This window comes from Nesoenas mayeri (genome assembly GCF_963082525.1).
Source record: "Nesoenas mayeri genome assembly, chromosome: 16".
In the NCBI taxonomy this organism is placed as follows: Eukaryota; Metazoa; Chordata; class Aves; order Columbiformes; family Columbidae; genus Nesoenas; species Nesoenas mayeri.
The window spans coordinates 10,662,249-10,679,443 of record NC_137562.1 but is presented as its reverse complement, the minus strand read 5'-3'; the positions used below and the strand labels follow the sequence as shown (position 1 = coordinate 10,679,443).

The following is a 17,195-nucleotide window of genomic DNA, read 5'->3' as shown; positions in this document are numbered from 1 at the left end:
GGCAGCACGTGCTGAGCAGACAGCGGTCGGGCCCTGCTGCTCCCAGCACCTCGCTCTGCCGCTCCTTCCTGGGATTTCCTGTGTATTTTCCTCTTTTCCGCAGAACAAATCATCCATCTATCTCGGTCTCGATTTCCTTGGCAGAGCACATACTTACCAGTTTCATAACAAAAGCGATGCCAGGATTCTTGTGAAATTCTTCCACAAATGGTACTCTGAAGGCAGTTTGAAGGTCTTTGGAACAAAGACACATTTTGTTGTCCGAGACTTTACTGCTTCTCTTTCTAATGGCTTCCAAAAACCTCTCCATATTCTTTGCTAAGCAGTTCTTCTGACTCAGCTGGGTAAAAAAGAAATATAAGGTTCACCTCAACAAATGCTCCCACAGTCTGACTCACTTTAATTGCCCTTGAGAAGTTTCTGGGGAACAACTGCACCACATACTCTGAGGAGAAAAAGAAAAAACACGGATACCATTGAGAACTGCTGTTTCTTTGTGGAGAAGGCTCAATTTTTATCTTCTGTACCTCTGCATGAGCACAGCAAGGTAGAGCACAGCAGGCTGTACAAACCACGTTCTACCATTTCTCCCGCAGCATTCCTGTGCAGCCAGCACACCCCTCCGGGACAGGCAGCACTGCCCCCATCAGCGAGCAGTCGCTCCAGACCTAGATTTAAGCCTGCGCCTGGGCCTGGGTTTAAGCCCGGTCCTGCGCCGTCCCCATGGCAACCGCGCCGCTGTGCAGCAGGGGGCGCTGGCGGGACTGGAACCCCGGGACTCCCGACCCGATCCCCGCCGTGTGTTCCCCCCTAGTGTGTTCCCTCGGCGTGTCCCTCTCCTGTGTGCCCCCCCCGCCCCGTGTGTCCCTCTCCGGTGTGTCCCCTCGGTGTGTTCCCTCGGTCCGCAGCCCCTCTTCCCGGGCCTGACCCCCCGAAGCCGGAGCTCGGCCACCTCAGCCCCTCTCTGGTCTGTGTCCCCACCGTGTCCTGCCCCTGCCAGTCCCCTCGGTCCCACTCTCTGCATTCCTAACCCCCCACGCCCCATGTCCCCCCATCCCCTCTCATCCCGCTCTATGCCCCCACGTCCCCTACCCTGTAGCCCCCCGTGTCCCCAAGTCCCCCACCTCGTGTCCCTCCACCCTGCACCCCGGGTCCCCCACCCCACGTGAGTTCGCAGTGTGGCACTCCACAGGGCACAGGACAGAGGTCCCCCTAACCCCTGACTCTGTCCCTGCTGCCATCCCGCTGCTGGGCAGGGATGGGGATCAGCATCTCCCCAGTCCCAGTAAACCCAGCAAGGTGCACACAGCTGCTGGGGCTGGTAGCAGCAAACTAAGTCTAAAACCTCCTAAAATCCAGCCCAACACGTCACTCTGGGGTGCAGGGCGCAGGCTGGGTGATGCGTGACAGGCAGCTCAACCTCCGGACCCCCGCTGGCACTGTCCGACCCAGCTGCCCCGGGGACACTCGCACAGACCCCCAGGCAGGGCAGTGACCTGTGTCACCTGCCTGCAGGTGGGCACTGCTGCCTGCTGCGGGCAGCCCGAGCTGTGCGGGGCGGGGGTCTGGCACACCCTTCAGTGGAAACAGGCAGGGGTGGGCATGTAACCGGCCGTTTCACTGCGTGGCCGCACAGACCTTCCTTGATGGAGCGGGACAAAGGTTTTGTTCTTCTCCCAACACTGCGGCCTTGTGCGGTGGCGACAGGCAGCGGTGACAGGCAGCAGCCGGCGCGGCCCCGCACTCCCACGCCAGGCACAGGGGGGAGTTTCTCCTCTTTTGTCTGCCCTCGGCGAGATCAGCAGCCGCAGCCGGGGACCGGCCTGGGCAGGACGGCGGCCGAGGTCCCCTCTGCTCCGGCACAGCCGCCACTGGCTCAGACTCGCTGGGGACAAAGCCACCCGCCGCCAGCAGCCATTCCGGGGGAGCCAAGCTCTTCATGACTGAAACACAACCAGGAAGCATCTGGAGCAGGAAGAGCGGCTGCGCCTGGGGACAGGGAGGACGGTGACACTGGGAACAAGGACACCCGCAGCCCGTCCCCCGCGCAGTGCCCGCTGCCGGCCATGGGGAACGGCATGACCCAGGTAACGGGGACGCCGGGGCGGCTGCTCGGTGGGACAACCAAGCTGGGGCGGCTTGTCCCAGCGCTGGTTCTGCTGTGCTGGGCAGCGTTTCACCTGCCAGCACCGGCCCCAGCACAGGGCTCGGCTGCAGGCAGCTCGCTGAGCAGAGGAGCAGGCAGGGACGCTGTGCCAGCCCGAAGCTCATCCTGACAGCCCCCAGGGCTTGTAGGGGGACAGCGGTGACAGCAAGCCCCTCCGAGGGAGGGTGGAACCTTTCCCAGTGCTTTAAAACCAAGGCACCAGCTCCCGAGCACTTGCCAGGAGCCCCGTGTGACCCCCAGGCAGGGGACAGGTGCTATTTTATGGTTGTTTAGGCTTCCCCTTGTCACAGGTGAACAGAGGCACCTTCTCCTTGCAAGAATCTCCATCTCCTAAGCTTTAAACAGCCCTCTCCAGTCCCAGAACTGCTCATACCTGGGGGGGCAGCAGTGCTGCAGACAGGCTGTACTGCCTCAGTTTCTCCAGCAATGAGGGGTTAGAAGGGTGTTGGGGACGAGAAAGTGCATGGCTCAGTGTCCTGCCCTTGGGAGCTGCCCTTGCTAATTGACGCTCTCCCACCAGCTCATTTCAGTGCCACAGCTGCAAGTTAAAGGTGCCCTGGCAATAGAAAATTGATCTGAAATCTTAGGAGTCATAAAATAAGCTCTCTTTAAGCTGTTCAACCAGGATGAGATAAGTGCAAGCCAGCTGTGCTGGTGTAAATCACCTCTGCCTGCCCAGGTCTCAGGCACCAAGCATCGCAGGGAGGGGAACTGGCTGCACATGGGGGTGAACAGCCTGGGGAGCCTCACTGCCCAGGCTGGGAGACAGGGGAAATATAAAATAGCTCCAGGTAAGATGGGATACAAGGTGTCCTGCTTCTGCAACCGCAGAGCAATTAACAGAGGCATTGCCAAGTAATTATCTTTTCATCAGGAAAATAAGATGAAGACACAGTGCCCAGAGCAATCTGTTCCTCAGCTGTGAGAAATGGGCTCCCGGCAGCGCAGAGGGAGGGGAGCAGAGCTGGGGGGGACACCCCCATGTTCCCCCCAGGCTTCTCCATGCCTGTTGCTTCCCCATCCCTCGGACAGCAGGACTTCTGCAGGCCACGGGTACAGTCCAAGGCTATATGGAGGCGTATGCAGCTTGCTGAGCTCAGATAAAAAGCCCCAACAAAGCGTTTATTGATAATAAGCAAGAGGAGCAATAAAAAAAAGCTATGGCTGACTCCCAGCGCCTGCGAGGGTACAGCATTGCACATGTTGGGGTACCAGGGCTGCAGCTGGATGCCAGAGCAGCAGCAGCACCCAGGATCACTGGTGCTGGCACCGCTGTGGCCCCAGGGCTGCAGGGCTGGTGATGGTCATGTTGATGGCACAAATTTGGCATTTCTGACCAAGGTGACTGTTTCCCATGGGGGGCTCGGTGCAGTGGGTACCATGGTATGAGGTCACTGCTCACTCTGCCCTTTCTCCTTCTGTCCCACAGATCCTGCCTGGCCTTTACCTCGGGAATTTCATCGGTAAGCGGAGCTGTGCCCCAGAGATATCCTCCCGCTGGGGAGCTGGGTTTGGTGCCACAGGGCACTGCCTGCCTGCGCACCCTGGCAGCACCTCCTGCCGGTGCTGCCCTCGGGTGGGCTCTGTTGGGGCTCAGCAATGGGTGCTCAGCTTCTCCAGGGCTGGTCCAGCCCTGTGTGTGGGCTCAGGGGTGGTGTGTGAGCACATGGTCCCTCATCTTCTAGCTAGTGGTTAAGAGCTGCTCTCTCACCTGTTCTGCTCCCCATCATCCCAGTTTACTTGAGCCCAGCTCAGGACATCCCTTGCCTGGCAGAGCCTCTTCCCCTGCCTGTCCTCAGCTGCCCCTGAGAGGGGGGAGTGTGAGAGCTCAGTCCCAAGCAGATGCAGGTGCTGAGCCTTCCAGCTGGGTACCATGGGCAGAGATGGTGAAGAGTGGGGGCTAACTCAGGCTGCATTCTCCTGTGCCAGGCTTTCCTCGGCTGCAGTGAGCAATTTTCCTGTGCATACTCCCCAGCACACTTCCTTGTGCCACATTCGTTAAAATTCACATCATGCCATGAGCACATTGCAGTCTAGATTTCTGAGCCAAGGTTTTACATCACGTGAAAGTTCAGAAGCCCAAAGCAATGAGATGGGAAAATGTTAGTCCCCCTCTCCAGCAGCTCGTGCAGCATCTGCTCATTGTGGTGTGAAAGGGAGACGGCAACGTAGCTGCTCAGCCAGCGCGACGAGTGCGGTCCTCCCGCAATGTAACAACCCCTGTGCTGGACCGATGAGCAGGATCCCAGCCAGGGATGCTGAAGCATTAGTGAGGAGCAGGTTGTTGCCCCAGACAGCTGAGGGTACGCGACTCTGTGTGCAGCTGCAGAGAGGACACACACATGATGCTGCGAGTTGCTGCTTAGGTGTTTTCTGCAGCTCCCTCAGGTGATAAAGCTGAGCTCAGACAGACTGAACCAAACTCAGGGTTGACATGAACTGCTGCAGCTCCGCTTCTGTAGTTCACAAGATCAAGCAGATCCCTCAGGCTGCAGCAAGTCACATTGCTCTGTGGGTGTTTGCACAGGGGAGGTGCTGTCCCCAGGCTGGGGACAAGCACAGGTGGGCGGGCAGCTGCCTGCTTGCCAAGGAGGGAGTTTTTCCATGCAGATGTGAATTCTCACCCCAGCACAAGCAGCAAGGTCAAGTCCCATCGGAGGGAGGTCTCTGGTTTGGTATCATGGGTTTGCATTCCAGATTTCCAGGGTGTGGTTGTGTATTTGCCTGTGGCACATAGGGGAGGTGATGCAGCCGATCTCTGGAGCAAGGCTTCGCTGGGCTGGGAGCACGGCAGATATGCCTATGGGAAGAGTAAGAAACAAATACACACTAATATCTGGTTTTATCCTTTAGATGCCAAAGACCTGGAACAGCTGAGCCGGAACAAGATCACCCACATCATTTCAATCCATGAATCTCCCCAGCCCTTGCTGCAGGTAGGATCCCATACCCAACACCACCGTGTAGATCTCTGTAGCTCCTTCCAGGCTGCAGCGTTTTCCTTCCCCCTTTGAGGATCCCACAGCACATCCACCTCTCCTCGGTCAGTGGTCCCAGAGGAGCTGCACAGCCCCTCCAGCATGGGAAACTGGCCATATCGTTATTATAACCTGGCCTTGAACGCTAATGGGAAACAATTTCCAGCTTTATCTTGTTTCCCATCCCCTCCCACAGCCGCCTGCCCCCCAGTGCCCCCCCCACCCAGGCAGAGAGCAGCACTGTCCCCACCCAGGGACACACTGTGTTAGGGGGTGAAGACACTGCCAGACCAGCTGTGAGCACCCACAGCACCCCCACAATAGCACCCAAGTATCTCCTCTTCATTTGTGTCTTCCAGGACATCACCTACCTCCGCATCCCCCTGCCTGACACCCCTGAGGCCAACATGTGAGTACCAGGGGATGCTGGGGGCACACAGGAGGGCTGGGGTGTGCAAGGCAATCAAGGGGGAGGGCTTAGGGCACCCCTAGACCTTCCTTGAGGTGCTGCCTCCAGCTCCTCAAGTGCAGAGACCTGTAGGCTGGAGGCACGATGCCCCATGCTGCGGACAACGTCTGGACTCCGAGAGCATCTCAGCTCAGGTCTCAGCAACTGCACAAGCAGTTTGTGTTAGTGCTTCTTCCTCAAACACTCAATGCTGTGCTGCCTGCAACCTAAAAATCCTGTTCCACCCATCAAGTCCTTATTCTGGTTTATTTCTTCTGCTAGCAAGAGGCACTTCAAGGAATGCATCAGTTTTATCCACCAGTGTCGCCTGCACGGAGGGAACTGCCTCGTCCACTGGTAACACATTTCTCAGTGTCCAATGCCATGTTCCCCCAGGACAGCAGAGAAAAAAAGACCCAGCCACTTGTCTCTTGTTTTGGCAGATCAAAGCCAGCCTGGGTCAGAGGGCTTCGTGCTCACGGATTGACCCTCAGCTGTGGCTTGTGCCTCAAACCAAGTGGGATCCCGGCAGCCCTGGGGATGGGGCAGCTTTTCACTGCTGCTGGGCGAGCGGGAAGAGGGGGCTTTGGGGCAGGCAGCCAGGCAGAGCCACTGCTCTCACTACCCTGGGAAGGAGTGGGTATTTATAGGCTCTGATAGAGAGGACCTTGGAGAGGCTCAGGCCTCCTGGATAGTCAGTTCTCAGAGAAGAGGAACCAAAATAGCTGAAGCACGAGGGTGGAGGAAGGGGCAAGCGCGGGGTCAGGTTGTGCTGCTGTCAGCAGCTCTTCTGCCCTTTCCCTTGACAGCCTGGCCGGCATCTCCCGCAGCACCACAGTGGTCGTTGCCTATGTCATGGCCGTCACGGAGCTGAGCTGCCAGGACGTGCTGGACGCCATCCGCGCCATCCGGCCTGTCGCAAACCCCAACCCCGGCTTCAGACAGCAGCTGGCTGAGTTCGACGGGAGTGCAGCCCGCAAGGTGGGACCAGCCCTCAGAGCTGCCGGGGGAAACAGGGTGCTGACCCGCTACCCTTGCTTGGACCTGCCCTTGGAAACAGGCACCTTAGTTTGCTTCTTCCTCCTTCCCCAGGTCCGCAGGAACCTGAAGCAGAGATATGGGACATCACCTTTCAATGATGAGGAAGAAATCAAAGCCCTGCTGCCTGCAGGGAGAGGAGGAGCATCCAGGACAGAGGGAGCTCTGCAAGGACTGGTTCCAAGAGCCAGGGACATCAGGAGCACGACTCCCTTCCTGCTGCGGGTGAAGAGGACGTTCTCCTGCATCCCGGCTTGTCTGAAGTGACACCGGCCAAGGGAGAGCAGCAAGAATCACCCAACAGCCTGGGAGAGACGGAGGAGCCGCGGCGCAGCGGGCCAGGGGAGCACTGCACAGGGGAGCTGCAGCAAGTCCAGCTCCTTCCTCTCTTCTGTGGTGCGAGCATGCCATCCTCTGTCCCGGCTCTCGTCTGTCGGGGTGGGATCCACATGCACTGCTGCGCTCTGCAGCACTTGCAGGGCTCAGCCTCTTTGTGTCTGGCGTATTTGGGATACCCAGTGACACCCCTCAGGTCACTGTGGGCTCTGGCTCGGGGCAGAGCAACACAGGGGGGGTTCTCTTCTGCCACAGAGCCAGCACCCAGGAGATGCCAGCAGCAGCTTTAGCACTTGGGTAGCCACTGCACAGGCCTCAGGATGCGCAGGAGAGACGGTTTTCCCACCAGCAGCACCAGCTCGTGGCACAGAGGCAGCTGCGGAGCAAGGGGGTGCAGGAGCAGATGATGCGGCTGCACCAGCTCCCAGCAAGGGCCCAGCTCCAGCCCGGCCAAGCATGAGCACTGAGCAGCACTGTAGCTTTAGAAGCCCATCACACCCTGTTCCCATCCACCCCAGGGCACAATCTTTAAAAGGTGGGAACTAAGCATTTAACCTGGCCAGACCTCACTAAAGCAGAGCCTTAAGCCATTTTGCTGAAAGACTTTCTACATCCCCCCAGTAATAAACACTTCTTGTCCACCATGCCTGGGGCACAGCCTGACTCCCTGTGATGGCCAGATCAGAAGTGGGACAGGGTGACACTGAGGAGGACAGTCCCAACATGGCACAGGTCTAGGGGCTGCTGCTGGCAGCTCTCTGCAGCCCAGGGAGTAGGAGGGAAGGAGCACAGTGGGCTGGGTTCAGTGGCACATATGGACAGGGGACCACCCTGCTGCCTAGGGTGAAGGTTACAAGAGAGGCCAGAAGCCTGGTTGACACAATAGGGCTCCCCACAGGGACAGGGTCTGCTCCAGGAGAGGCTGGGCAGCCACAGGTCAACACTCACCTGTAGCCTGTTTCACCACAGCCTCGGCACTCACCAGGTCTGGAAGCACCAGCAGGAGTCCAGGAGCCTGCAGGCACTAGGAACAATGGCAGCCTGACCCCAACTCCTCCCCAGCCCTGTCCTATTTACACCTTTCCCAGGTGTGGAAGATGCTGGAGCTGCCCAGCTGGGTCATCAGCATTTCCCCTGCAGGGAGCCAGAGCAAATTTCTGCGGTCGCCCTTATCCCTGCCACCCCTGGGCAGAGGCGTTTACATCCAGAGTTTTTCTGTTCACATTGTAAACCCATGGCAAGGCCATACACAGGGCAATGGTATCTCCAGCCCAGCTTTACAGCACTGCAAAATCTATTTATTTTGGCAGATCCATTTTGCACAACTTGAAAAACCTGGGTGAGTGCAGGGTTAGCTGTGGGTTAATGTTTTACTCCTTTTGAAGCACATTTTGGCATAAAAAGTTTAAGGGTTAAGCCGCTTTGCCTTCCCCATGCAGGGAGCAGCACAGCAGGGAAATAGCTCTTTGCTGATGCCGGGTAATTAGATCCCATGGGTCCTGTGCGTCACCACATGGCTGTCACACCAGATGAAATCCCCTGCTGAAAAAGGCTTATCTTGTCGGGCTGGGGCTGGCGAACGAGCCGGTGGCTACGATTATCTCCCAGCCTTGGCTGTAATCTGTGCAAACCCTGGAGAGCTGCTGTGCAATGACCCCTCGCCACCGTACGATTCCCGAGGCTGAATGGGGACATGCGGATCTTCCTCAAAGGGTCGGTCCGTCCTGGAATGCGGCCCCTGACCTGCCCAGACTTGGGGCGAGGAGGGGCCAGGACGCTGCCCTGATGGCAGCACAGCCCGCTGGAAATCCCCGTGTCACTGGTGTGATGCAGAGAGCGGAGCAACTTCCTGCACCGCCCCGAGAGCCGCCAGCACCAGCCTGGCCACGGCTGCACCCGCGAGTGGCAGCACCAGTGAGCATGACCCAGCGCTGGCTGGGCTGGGGGTTCTACTTGCTGCCCCTCTCCCCCTCCCAAAACCGGGCCTCCTCCATCTCCCCGTGCTCAGAGCTGTAGTGCTGGCACCACTGCCTCCTCCTCCTCCCAGGCAGGGACAGCAGCACTGCAGGCAGATCCCTGGTTATCAGTGGCCCCGTACCCAGGAGAGGGGCGGGCAGGGCAGGCAAGGTGGATTGGCTTTGCTCTGGGGTAAAGAAACCGAGGATAGGCTCGGTAAGGAGAGCAAACCCGTGCCAGCATGGCTGGCTTGTACACCCGTGTGCCTCCATGTGGCCTTGGTACCATGCGGGAAAGCCCGGGGCCAGGCGCTGTGCTGCTGCTTATTCATTCCGAGGCTTTGCAGCCCTGAGCAGCCTCATCTCTTCTCCTGACGAGAACTGACTTTCTGTGACTCAGAGCTGGAAAGGAAACCCAGCAGGCTGCCAAAGGAGACCCGGTGGGCAGAGGAGCCGGGTTTCCCCACATGGTGACACGCGGCTCTGCAGTGGTGACGGAGGAACCAGCAGCAGTGTCACGCCGGGGTGGCCCAATGACCCCAGACCGTAAAGCCCACCCGGGCCATGCCCTGCTGCAAGGGGGGTCACACCGCCAGCCCTGCTCCAGCACAGCCCTTTGCAAGGGCAGCCAGGTGGTGCGTGGCACCAGCCAGCTCCATCCCTGCCCCCTCGGGTGAAATCCCTCTTCCTCCTGAAAGGACAACGGAGCTGGGCTCTGAGCTTGGAAGAGAGACAGACAGACCCTCCTGGGAGCTGTGGCATTGAGCAAGGATGCTGGGGAGCCAGCTGGGAGTGAAAGGGATGAGACCCTGCGATGGGCCCAGCCCTCTCCAGGCGCTGGCACCCATCTCACCCATGTGCACCAGCGCTTGCACCCACCTCCCCTCAGAGCAGTGTGGACACGGGAAGCCGTTTCCCGAGGTGTGGGAAGGCCAGTGCCCAGAAGTGCCGTGATCACGGGTGCTGTGCCTCCTCGGCGGGGACGGCTCCTGCCGGGAGCCCCGGGGCCCGCGGGATGAATCAAGCTCCTCGCCAGCCTCCGGCAGCCTCTGGCACGGCTCATCTCGGCCCTTCTCACCCGTTGTCCGTTCAGCTCAGCACCCAGAGCCCTGTACCCTCTCCCATGGGTGCAAGGTGCCTGTCCCCTCTCCCGTGGGCAGCCCCGTGTCCTTCCCCCCGCTCCCCGGGCTGGCGGCCGAGCCAGACCCGGCAGCGTCAGGCGGGAAAGGGAAAGCGAAAGTCGGCTCCGCGCTTTCGCTTTCGCCGCCCCGGCACGTTCCCTCGGGGCGGCGGGGCCGGGGCCGCCATGGCGGAGCCGGGGGGACCCATGCGGCTGAAGGAGTGGCTGATCGCGCAGATCGACAGCGGCCGGTACCCGGGGCTGCGCTGGGAGAACCGGCACCGGACGCTGTTCCGCATCCCCTGGAAACACGCGGCCAAGCAGGATTACCGGCAGCAGCAGGACGCCGCGCTCTTCAAGGTACCCCCAGCCCCACGGGACCCTTCCTGCCCCGGGGAGCAGCCCCGGGACCCGCCACCCAGATCCGTGTGCACCCTTGGAGCTGCCCACTACTCAGCTCCATGTGCACCCCTAAGAACCCCCACTTGACTCCATGCACACCCCTGAGACCCACCCCCTCCAACTCAGTGCAAACCCCTCGGGCTCCCTGTTGCTCAGCTTCATGTGCTCCTCTGGGACTCCTCCACCCAGTTCTGTGTGTCCCCCTGGGATGCCCCACCACCCAGCTCCCTGCAGCCCCCCAGGACACACAGCCATGGCTCCCCACTGCCCCCCACCCACCCCCAGGGGACTTGTATCCCTGTGACCCCCCTTGGACAGCAGAGCAGGGGGCTGGTGTGTGGGCAGCTCCTGCAGCACAGGGCACCCTCTTTCTGGCAGGCTTGGGCCATCTACAAGGGCAAGTACCACGAGGGGACGGACAAGGCTGACCCCTCCACCTGGAAGACACGTCTCCGCTGTGCCCTCAACAAGAGCACCGACTTCCAGGAGGTGCCTGAGCGGAGCCAGCTGGACATCTCTGAGCCCTACAAGGTGTACCAGATTGTGTCCGAGGGCACCCGGGATGCAGGTACATTCTTGCCGTCTCTCCTCCTGCACGACACTTGGGGCTGATGCCTGCCCCGAGCCCTGTGTCCTGCAGACATCACCCTTCCTCCCTACTCCTCTTCCTCCCTGGGTGTCCTGGGCAGCCAGGCTCCTTCCTGGGGGCTGTTTCTGCTGTTGGCCAGGAGCTGAGCTGGTTTTCCTTGCTCTCCCCAGAGAAGGACAGTGACACACAGTCCCCAGCTGGAGAGGATCAGCAGGTGAGCCAGCCCCCCATCCCCTTCCATCTGCCGCGGGAGCTGCCTGCGGGCCGGAGGAGGTGGGAGCCCCAAATCCCCCCTTGTTCGCTGGCTGCTCCCCTGCCTGCACGCTGCCTGCATCCATCCCGCTGGGCAGCTGGGTCCCCTGAGCATCATTGCGGGTCCCCTGTGCCACAGACCGAGGCAGGGGATCTGCTGGCACACAGGGCCCTGTGGTGGGGGCAGGACCTGCTCAGGGCTCCCCACTGCCAGCCCAGCCCTCACTGCAGCCGCTCTCTGCCCCAGGCCAGCACCACGAGGAGCCTGGAGGAGGAGAACCAGAAGGGCACGATGGAGACGTGCCACGTGTCTCCGCTGCCTCTACTCTCTACCCACCCAGCTGAGCGAGGTGAGGAGGGTCCCCGTCAGTGGGACAGTGCTGGGGGCAGGGATCACATGCTGCCCAGCAGGAGCGACCCTGCTCTCCGCAGCCCTGCACCCCGTCCCTTGTGCCAGCAGTGCTGGTGGGGCTGGAAACCAGGGCTGGGGGCTCTCTGCCTGCTCCAGAGTGATGCCACCTGATCATGTGCTTATGGGCTTTAGCAAGGCCCAGTAACCAACAGCAGCAGCGGGAAGAACCTTGCTGCACACCTGGCCCAGAGCCTGGGGCTGGGACGGCACCCAGGAACCCCTGGGGACAGCTGCCTGTGTCCTTTTGCCACCTTGTCTCTCCCTCGCCCAGGGTACCACGTGAGGGGAGTTTTCTATGGCTGGAACCCAACTCATGGCCATCTCTTCCCTGGACCCATGTCCTATGTTCCTGTGGAGGACGTCAACCACTCAGGTAGGATCCGCGATGGCCGGGCAGTGCCCTGGGTGTCTCCTCCAGCCAGGCTGCCCACAAATTGACCCTCCCCTCACTCCAGACTGCTGGCTCCACGTCCGCCTCTACTACTGTGACGTGCTGGTGAAGGAGGTGACCACCCGCACGGCCGAGGGCTGCCGCATCACCTCCCGTGCTGTACTGGCTGACAGCGAGCGCCTCTACGGCCCCTCCTGCATGGAGCAGATCGAGTTCCCCCCGCCACGGGCACTGGGTGGCACTGGCCGGGGAGCCGGCATGACCACTGTGCTGGAGCGGCTCCTGCCCCACCTGGAGCGGGGGGTGCTGCTGTGGGTCGCACCTGAGGGTGTTTTCATGAAGCGGCAGTGCCAGGGCAGGGTGTACTGGAACGGGCCACTGGCCCCGCACAGGGACTGGCCCAACAAGCTGGAGAGGGAGAAGACCTACAAGCTGCTGGACACGCAGCAGTTCCTGCAGCGTAAGTGCCGCCTGCCGCCCTGGGCACATGGCTCTGCCGGCCCCAGTCCTGCGAGCCCCTGATCCCCCAGGGATGGGGACAGGTCCTGCTCGGGGCTGTGGGGACCCCATGTCCCCTTGGTGTCTTGCAGAGCTGCGGGGGTACCTGAGCCACGGGCAGCCCGCACCGCAGTACCAGATCCACCTGTGCTTTGGAGAGGAGTATCCCACCAGCACCAGGAGCCACTTCCAGAAGCTCATCATGGCCCATGTGAGTATGCAGTGGGGCTGGCGCTGGCGGCATTCGTGTGCCGGGTGCTGGGGCCATCACGGCCTTGGGGACATGCGGACCTGTGCTCGTCCTCCGTCAGTTCTGTCCCTCCACAGGTGGAGCCAGTGTTTGCGCGGGAGCTCTTCCATCACGCCCAGCGCATGGGGCCGATGCTGCTCCGAGACTCCCCTCAGCCCTGCGCCCCTGGTGCCTCCAGCCACATCATCCGCGTCCTCAAACAGCTCTGCCAGCCCTGAGCCAAGTGGGTGGCGGGAGAACCCAGTCATGATGAAGCCTGGGAGCAGGATGCTCTGCCCCACCACGGCCCCACTCCGGCTGTGAGCCCCTGAGCTGGCACATGTAGGGTGCTCAGTGCCACAGGGCAAGACATGGGTGGGCTGGGAGGTGATGCTGCTGCCCCCACACAAAAGCCTGTATTTATTCCCTGGAAGCCAGCCGAGTGGGATTTGCTGTGTGCTTGTTCGGTGAGCCAGGGCAGAGCCAGCTCCATCCATCCTCACGCCTTGCACTGCCAGGACTCGCTGTTTGCGAACCTCAGAAATAAAGGCTGTGTTTCAGTGCTGCTGGCTTTGGCGTGGGGGGGCTGGTGCTGGTCCGAGGGGTACATGGGCTGTTGGGGGAGCTGAGCTGGGGCAGAGCGTGAGCTGATCCGCTGCCATGCATGAGTCCCTCCTGTCCATGGTCCCCAGCCCCTTGGCAAGGGGTGCAGGCAGTGGTGAGGTGCCCATTAGCTGCTCTGCTGTCACAGTATCACAGTATCACAGTATGTTCTGGATTGGAAGGGACCTCAAAAGATCATCTAGTCCAATCCCCCTGCTGGAGCAGGAACGCCTAAGTGAGGTTGCACAGGAACATGTCCAGGTGGGTCTTGAATGTCTCCAGAGAAGGAGACTCCACAACCCCCCTGGGCAGCCTGTTCCAGTGCTCTGTCACCCTTACTGAGAAGAAGTTTCTTCTCAAATTTAAGTGGAACCTCTTGTGTTCCAGCTTGATCCCATTGCCCCTTGTCCTATCATTGTTTGCCAACGAGAAGAGCCTGGCTCCATCCTCATGGCACTCACCTTTTATATATTTATAAACATTAATAAGGTCACCCCTCAGTCTCCTCTTCTCCAAACTAAAGAGACCCAGCTCCCTCAGCCTTTCCTCATAAGGGAGGTGCTCCACTCCCTTAATCATCTTGGTTGCCCTACGCTGGACCCTTTCCAGCAGTTCCCTGTCCTTCTTGAACTGAGGGGCCCAGAACTGGACACAATATTCCAGATGGGGTCCCACCAGGGCAGAGTAGAGGGGAAGGAGGACCTCTCTTGATCTACTAACCACCCCCCTTCTAATACATCCCAGGATGCCATTGGCCTTCCTGGCCACAAGGGCCCAGTGCTGGCTCATGGTCATCCTGTTGTCCACCAGGATCCCCAGGTCCCTTTCCCCTACACTGCTCTCTAATATGTAATTTCCCAACCGATACTGGAACCTGGGGTTGTTCCTGCCCAGATGCAGGACTCTACACTTTTCCTTGTTAAATTTCATTAGGTTATTCCCCGCCCAACTCTCCAGCCTGTAGCTGGAGAGCGTGGGAGCCTGTCCCAAAGGCACTTGCTGCCCGTGCCTCACTTTCCCCTGGTGAGTGGGGTGAAGGGGCTCCTGGGATATGGGGGCCATGCTGTGCCCTGGGGGCCACATCCAGGCTGGGCAGGGTGCAGGGACCTGGCACAGCACAGAGATCCAGCACAGCACACAGGATCCAGCACAAGCCCAACCTGGGCACGACGGCTGTGGCACGGGTGGGCAGGGGAAGGGAGGGGAGCTGAGGGCTGCAGCAGCCCCAGCACTGCCAGCAGCACCCGGCTCGGCCCCCCCATCCCCAGCACGACCGTGGGCAGGACAGGATGAGATCCAGGTCGTGGGAACCTCCCGTGGGAAGAGGGGCCGTAGGGGCCAGGGGCCATGCCCGAGGCTTGGCCAGCGCTGCCCACCTCTGCCAGCCCCGGAGTTGCTGGCTGCTGGCCGCAGGCCTTGGCGGAACGTCCCTCCATCTGTCCGCAGGGACCAGCACTGGACGTTGGAGCCCCGCTCCGCCCTGGACAGCCCCGGGGAGGAGGGGCCGGCCGCCCCCTCGCTGGCCGGCGCGGGAGGCTGGGCCGCTGGCGGGTTTTAACGGGCCGTGCCGGGGCCATGCAGCAGAGCGGGAGCGGCAGCAACGCGGCAGGGCCGTGGGCGGCAGGAGGATGCAGCCGGACATCCCTGTCGGTGACATGGCACTGCGCAGCCCACCGGCTCCCGAGCCGGCCGGTGGCCCCTTCCCTGTCCCTGAGGCCACCAAGCCACCCTACAGCTACATCGCTCTCATCACCATGGCCATCCAGAGCGCGCCCGAGAAGCGCATCACGCTCAGTGGCATCTACCGCTACATCATGGGCCGCTTCACCTTCTACCGCGAGAACAAGCAGGGCTGGCAGAACAGCATCCGCCACAACCTGTCCCTCAACGAGTGCTTCGTCAAGGTGCCCCGCGACGACAAGAAGCCAGGCAAGGGCAACTACTGGACCCTGGACCCTGACTGCTACAACATGTTTGAGAATGGCAGCTTCTTGCGACGCCGCCGACGCTTCACCAGGAAAAGGGGTCTCCAGGACGCACCAGGCAACGAGGGGGATGAGGGGCGCGGGAAGCCCCCCAGGCACCGGGCACGGGGGCCACCAGCCACCCCACTGCCCGAGGAGGGGAAAGCGGAGGGGGGCTACACTTCACCAGCGCCCACGGGGAACATGCTGAGCCCCCCAGCACTGCCGGAGGATGCCGGGGTGCTGGGATGTGCTGAGCCCTACGCCCCACGGCAGCCACCCAAGGCCAGGCAGCCCTGCCTGTACCTGCCAGATGCGCCACAGCCCAAGGGGCCGTTCTTCGCCCCCCCCGAGAGCCGCCCACCCAAGGAGACTGTCTTTGGGGGGCTGCCGGCCGCGCTGCAGCTGCCCCGGCCAGGTCAGTACCCGCTGCCCAGCGAGCACCCAGTGCCGCACCCCACCTTGCTGCCCACCCTGCTGCCCTCCCAGCCCAGGGACCCCCCGCAGGACTCCCCGGCCCCCCCATGCACCCCCCCGGGGCAGCTGGTGGGTGAGGAGGCAGCTGCCCCTGGGCTGGGGGCAGGTCAGCCCTTTGGGCAGGTGTCCCCCACGTTCCCTGGCACCCTCCTGGGCACGGGCAAGGCCCCCTCATCCTGCTTCCTGGAGGGGGAGGGCTACACGCAGGCCCCCCTGCCCGTTTTTGGCTCCTTTGGGCGGCCAGGGCCTGAGACGCTGGGTGGCAGTTACCAGTGCCGGGTGCAGGCGCTGAGCTTCTGCGTGAAGGAGCGGCCATGTGGTGCGGCACTGGAGCATCTCCTGGCCACGGCCCCCCCAGCCCCAGCTGCCCCCCGCCAGCCGCCCTTCGGGGCCGTGGGGCCACGGGCTGGCGAGCAGAAGGAGCCATGGGGGCTGGGGGGTGCGATCCCACTGCAGGGGGGCAACGGCTACGCTCTGGGGCTGCCCCCCTGCCTCTACCGGACACCTGGCATGTTCTTCTTTGAGTGAGGGACTGGCCCCACCAGGAGACCCCCAGCACTGAATAAAGAACATTCCTGAATGCTGCTTCTGTCGTCTCTGCGCCTGCTCCGGGTGGGCAGCAGGCAAGGTGAGCTGGGGAGCTCTGCCCCCGGTGCTGGCTGGGGGACACACGTTTCCAAGGCCACGCAGTGCACCCTTCCTCCCCGCTGGACCCCTCATGGGTGTTCACTGGCTGGATGGTGAGGCCGTGGGGTGAGGGTCACAGCCAGGGTCAGGGCACCCGCATCCCAGTCCTGCATCCCTGAGAGATGCTGGGGACAGGGTCCTGCTGTGATGCTAGCCAGGAGCCCCCAAAGCCCTGTCCCAAGGTGGCAGGGAGAAACCTCGACCGCGAGGGGCAGGGGGACAGCCTGTGGCAGGAGTGAACCCCTGCAGGGTCCCACCGCTGCCTCCCTGTGCCCAGGACCACTCAAGGTGCCCGGCTTTGCCCCGAGTGCCACATGTAGTAGGACTGGCACCAGCCTCAGCGTGTGGTCCTGCTTGTGCATCCAGAGGCCCTGGGGAGCCTCTGGAGAGGAGTGCGGGGGCTTCGTGGGGTGGGGGCACAACATTGGGGTTCTGTGCTGGAGGGGACAGGTCTCCCTCTCCTTTGTGTCCCTGCTCAGGGGGAGCAGACACCCCGAGGCTGGGGCACCCCCAGAGCTGGGCTGTGCCAGGGGCCACGGCTGTGGTGGGAATGGCTGGAGAAAGTGGATTCCTCCGACCTGAATCATGCCGGGCGGCTGCTGGTGAGGAGGCACTGGCTGAGTCACCGCTGCTGCACTGGGCTGGGCAC

General features: G+C 61.6%; 3 protein-coding genes across 3 annotated transcripts; all 3 read left to right on the top strand.

The window, feature by feature from the left end:
* Positions 1-2,066: 2,066 nt before the first annotated feature.
* Positions 2,067-6,898, top strand: DUSP15 (dual specificity phosphatase 15; the record flags this gene model as incomplete). The annotated part of the gene is made up of 7 exons (XM_080354695.1): positions 2,067-2,087; positions 3,597-3,630; positions 5,021-5,103; positions 5,505-5,554; positions 5,876-5,950; positions 6,403-6,574; positions 6,686-6,898. 7 exons carry the CDS (start codon positions 2,067-2,069, stop codon positions 6,896-6,898), a joined length of 648 nt encoding a protein of 215 aa, XP_080210821.1.
* A 3,315-nt stretch (positions 6,899-10,213) lies between these two features.
* On the top strand, positions 10,214-13,144 carry LOC308046730 (interferon regulatory factor 4-like). Its single transcript, XM_080354736.1, has 8 exons — positions 10,214-10,402; positions 10,823-11,012; positions 11,204-11,247; positions 11,533-11,635; positions 11,969-12,070; positions 12,153-12,548; positions 12,679-12,797; positions 12,914-13,144. The coding sequence occupies exons 1-8, from the start codon at positions 10,229-10,231 to the stop codon at positions 13,052-13,054; spliced, it is 1,269 nt and encodes a 422-aa protein (XP_080210862.1). The 5' UTR covers positions 10,214-10,228; the 3' UTR covers positions 13,055-13,144.
* Positions 13,145-15,046: 1,902 nt separating this feature from the next.
* On the top strand, positions 15,047-16,387 carry FOXS1 (forkhead box S1; the record flags this gene model as incomplete). Its single annotated transcript, XM_080354651.1, has 1 exon — positions 15,047-16,387. The coding sequence occupies one exon, from the start codon at positions 15,047-15,049 to the stop codon at positions 16,385-16,387; it is 1,341 nt and encodes a 446-aa protein (XP_080210777.1).
* Positions 16,388-17,195: the final 808 nt, after the last annotated feature.